Source organism: Aegilops tauschii, chromosome 5 (assembly GCF_002575655.3).
Source record: "Aegilops tauschii subsp. strangulata cultivar AL8/78 chromosome 5, Aet v6.0, whole genome shotgun sequence".
In the NCBI taxonomy this organism is placed as follows: Eukaryota; Viridiplantae; Streptophyta; class Magnoliopsida; order Poales; family Poaceae; genus Aegilops; species Aegilops tauschii.
Genome location: NC_053039.3, coordinates 504,548,286 through 504,552,063, shown reverse-complemented (window position 1 = coordinate 504,552,063; position 3,778 = coordinate 504,548,286). Strand labels below are relative to the sequence as shown.

Genomic DNA, 3,778 nt, shown 5'->3' with positions numbered 1-3,778 from the left:
AATCATGGATTTTAGCACGGATTCCAAGCAGCTCTTTAATCCAGACCTACCCATTTGAGCCAACTGCGAGGCAGAGGAGAGAACAACGCTATGGAATGGAAAATAGAAAAGTCTATGGGGGACTTGTTTCTCCAAAACTGAGAGTAGCCTGGCCCTGAAGGCGGGGCACATGAATCCTCCACCCACCCTACTCGACACTGGTTCGAAATGATCTCAAACAAAAAGAGACATATAGTTTCTAAAACAACAACAGCAACAACAGATTCGAGCCCACACAGCAGGGCGCTTGCTTTGCCAGTCTTTGTCTAATAAAAACTCCCCCAAAACTTGTACACTGGCCTCATCTCAGAGGAGGAGGAAAAAAAAAGCAGCACATGGTTGCCTGAATAAATGGCAGCAGGGTTCCTTCATGCCGGACGAAGCAGACTTGGACGAACGATGGATGATGATCCGGTACACCCCTGAGGCAGCAGCTCCACGAGATGAGTTATTGCCGAAGCAAAAAAAAAAAAAGTTGATGCCTTTGGTTCCTGCAGGTTGACAGAAATGGAGATCATTGGGATGCTAGAGCTTGTACCAGAATGGTAAGACAGCTTTTGATTCAAGAGGTAACGCATGTATAAAGAAGATGCAGGCGACAGTAAAGCAGTTCCTGCCAAACCATGGTGGAGCAGAAAATGTGGTGGCTTTAGGGGCGCAGCCTTATATGTACCGAGATCATCAGAACGCTAAAGAGATGCTGGAGACCGACACAGTAGCATCTGGATGTCTGATACTACTACTACTTGACACCTCTGTCAATGCAGTGCACAATGACAGTATAATTTGCATGCGGAAAGCTTTAAACGAGGCACAATGAACAGAGACATTCACCAATCTACTGCTTTTGTATTGTACCTACTGATGGAATGCACAAACTAGTGTTGATTGGATAGAAAATTGGAAGCAGGAAGATGATTCAGGGTGCCTAATTAAGGTAGAAAATGAAAAATAGCAGACTTATGTGGTGAAGCTCATCTGAAACTATGTTTTTATAGCTAGTATGCTTTTTTTAATCTAAAATGTTTTTTCTGCACATGTAGACTTAGTCACTTACTAGATCCCAAACCAACCAACCAGGAACCACTTTGCCGACATCTGAAGCAAGCGACGTTAAACCAATAAGACTGGGCGGGTAATTGTCTAGGTGACTGCGGCCAGATGCATGGAAAAAACATGGCATATGTTGGACCTGTCATGTTCAATAACAGTTTTGCTAAAGCACATCAGGATGTCCATTGTGATAGTTGTATGACGATAAATATCAGTGTCGTGGCAAAGATATATATGAACAGTAACTACATTAAGATGAAGCTGACAAATGTTGTTATAGAGGTTGTGCCCAAAACTAGCAACTGTGGCCTTGATAATGAATTACTGTGATGATCATACTACTATTACTGTATTACCAGGGGAAATGCAAAATGCCGGGCAATCACAATTCACAGCCCATGTGATTGGCCGGTCTCCTGCGATGCAAAATCCCCTCCCAAAGGGAAGCAATCGACACCTGTTTGGCTCAAACCATGCAAATTCAGCTAAATGCAGACACCTGCCGCTAAGATTTCGACACCCGTCCTTCGTACCCAAGCATGATTTGTGCACTTTGAAGGACACGAGGACACCTCGAGCAGTGCCAAAAAGTTTGCAGCCATGCCAATATAACGAATCTAATCTTGAATCAATCAATCAATCAATGGTAATAAGGGGGCGAGACAGTCTTACCGCTGGAGAATCGGGGTGATCAGTTCTTGCTCTTCTCCTTCATGCCGGCGTGCGAGAACCCGTTCCACAGCTGCATCGCCGCGGTCGCCGTGAGATGCGGGGCGGCGGCGGCGGCGTTCTCGTACAGGAAGGGAGGGCTCGGACCGTCGTCCAGGTCCTGGAGCTGCCGCTGCTGCTGCTGCTGCTGGTGGTGGCTGGAGAAGTGCGGCGAATTGGACTGAAGGGGCCCCCTGCTGGCACCCATGTAACCGGAGTTCATCGAGAAGTCGAGGCTGTAGTCTCCGGCTTGAGCCGGAGCCGGAGCCGCCGCCAGCCCGCCCTGGACGAGCGAGAACTGCGTCATCTGGTGCTGGGCGGAGGGGCCGAAGTTGAACGGCTGCGCCGGCTGCATGCCGAACGGGGGCGCATTGCCGAATCTGAAGCCGGGGTACGTCGGCACCACCTGCGCGCCGGCGCCTTTACCGGGGTGCGCGATGCCGACGCGGTCCGCGGTGACCGCGGAAACGGGCTGTTGCTGCCAGGACTGCCTGCGCGGAGCCGCGGAGGCAATGGCCGCGCCGGCCGACGCCGCCCCCGCCCCCGCCCCGGTGAGCAGCTCGGTGAAGGACCCGGCCTGCGCGGAGGGGTTGCTGGCGACGGTGACCTCCTTGTCCCGGGAGGAGCCGCCGCCGACGCGGCCGTCGGAGCGCGAGAGCGAGAGCTCGGACCCCTTGCTGGTCTCCGACGTGCTGCTGCACAGGGACCTGCTGCCCTGCGGCTGCTGCTGCTGCTTGCCGGCGCGGGGCGCGGCCTGGTGGTCGGCCGGCATGTTGGCGAAGGCGGCCGGGTCGAGGGAGGGGAGCTCGTCGATGGCGGCGGAGGCGGCGTTGATGAGCCACTCGACGGCCTTGCTGGGCTGGTCGAAGCCGAGGCGGTCCTGCAGGTCGTAGAACTGGATGGCCGTGGGCACGGAGAGCCGCACCCGGCGGTCGCGGATGCCCTTGGACGTGTACACCTTGCTGTGCCGGTCCTTGCCCCCGGACGCCCTCACGCGGCAGATCCGCGACGCCGACCCCTGGAGCTGCGCCGGCTGCTGGCCCGGCGGCGGCGGCGACCCCCACGGCACCACCTCCATGCCGTCGCCGCCGCCGCTGCCAATCACGCCGCGCATGCGCTTGGCCGAGGAGCCGCGGCCCGGCGGCGCCCCGTCCCCGGCCGCCCCACCCGCTGCGTCGGCCGACTCCATCCAGCCCCGTACATACGCTGCGGCGAGAGCCAGCGAGGCCCCCTTTTATTGCGCTCGGGACGGGGAGCAGCCGTTTCGGCTGCGCTGTGCGCGTGTCAGGGCTGGAGCTGGAGCTGGCTAGAGTGGCAACGCCAACAACGGCTCGCGGCTCGGCCTTTTCCGGCAAGCAGATTTGCCCCGCCCAGCCGGCGCGTCTGTCTTTTACGATACTGCCCCTACGAGCTACCGCAGCTCAGCTGCACTGCACTGCACCCCTGCCTGATCGTTCGTTGGCGCCGCCCTTTTTTTCTCGCCCCGCCCCGATGCAGCAGCTGAGCTCGCTCGCTCGCTCGCTCGCACGCGCTGCCTTCTCTTCTCTCTCCGCACGCGGCAGCGCGGGAAACAGTGGCGGCGGCAGGCTTTGCAGGGGGACCCCGGCCGTGGCGTCGGGCTGTCAGATCTGCCTAGCTGCGGCGGCGGCAGCGGCGCAGCAGCGCTGCTCGCTGCTGACTGGCTCTGCTCCACACACTTGTCGATGCTGGCGCGTAGGAATAGGAACGGTGTTCGCCTTCGCCTTTGCGGCGGCGGCACGGTCGCTTTACGGCCGACGCACCACGACACTAGCTCGATGCGACGGCGACCCGAACGTATGCACCTACACGTTCGGGTCTTCCTTCGCCGGGCTCTCCGTGTGTTCGATTTTTCACTATTTTATTTTACTAGCACATGTGCCGGTGAGTTGCAACGGCAGAATCAAATGGTCATGCGCTTGTATCGTCTGTGTTGTCGCTTTTTCTCTTCGCCACCCTG

The 3,778-nt window shown here is 57.3% G+C and overlaps 1 protein-coding gene across 1 annotated transcript; it reads right to left on the bottom strand.

The window, feature by feature from the left end:
* Nucleotides 1-208: 208 nt before the first annotated feature.
* On the bottom strand, nucleotides 209-3,495 carry LOC109732561 (transcription factor PCF6). The gene is made up of 2 exons (XM_020291735.4): nucleotides 1,765-3,495; nucleotides 209-530 (listed from the first exon to the last, which is right to left on the bottom strand). Exon 1 carries the CDS (start codon nucleotides 2,987-2,989, stop codon nucleotides 1,784-1,786), a length of 1,206 nt encoding a protein of 401 aa, XP_020147324.1. The 5' UTR covers nucleotides 2,990-3,495; the 3' UTR covers nucleotides 209-530; nucleotides 1,765-1,783.
* Nucleotides 3,496-3,778: the final 283 nt, after the last annotated feature.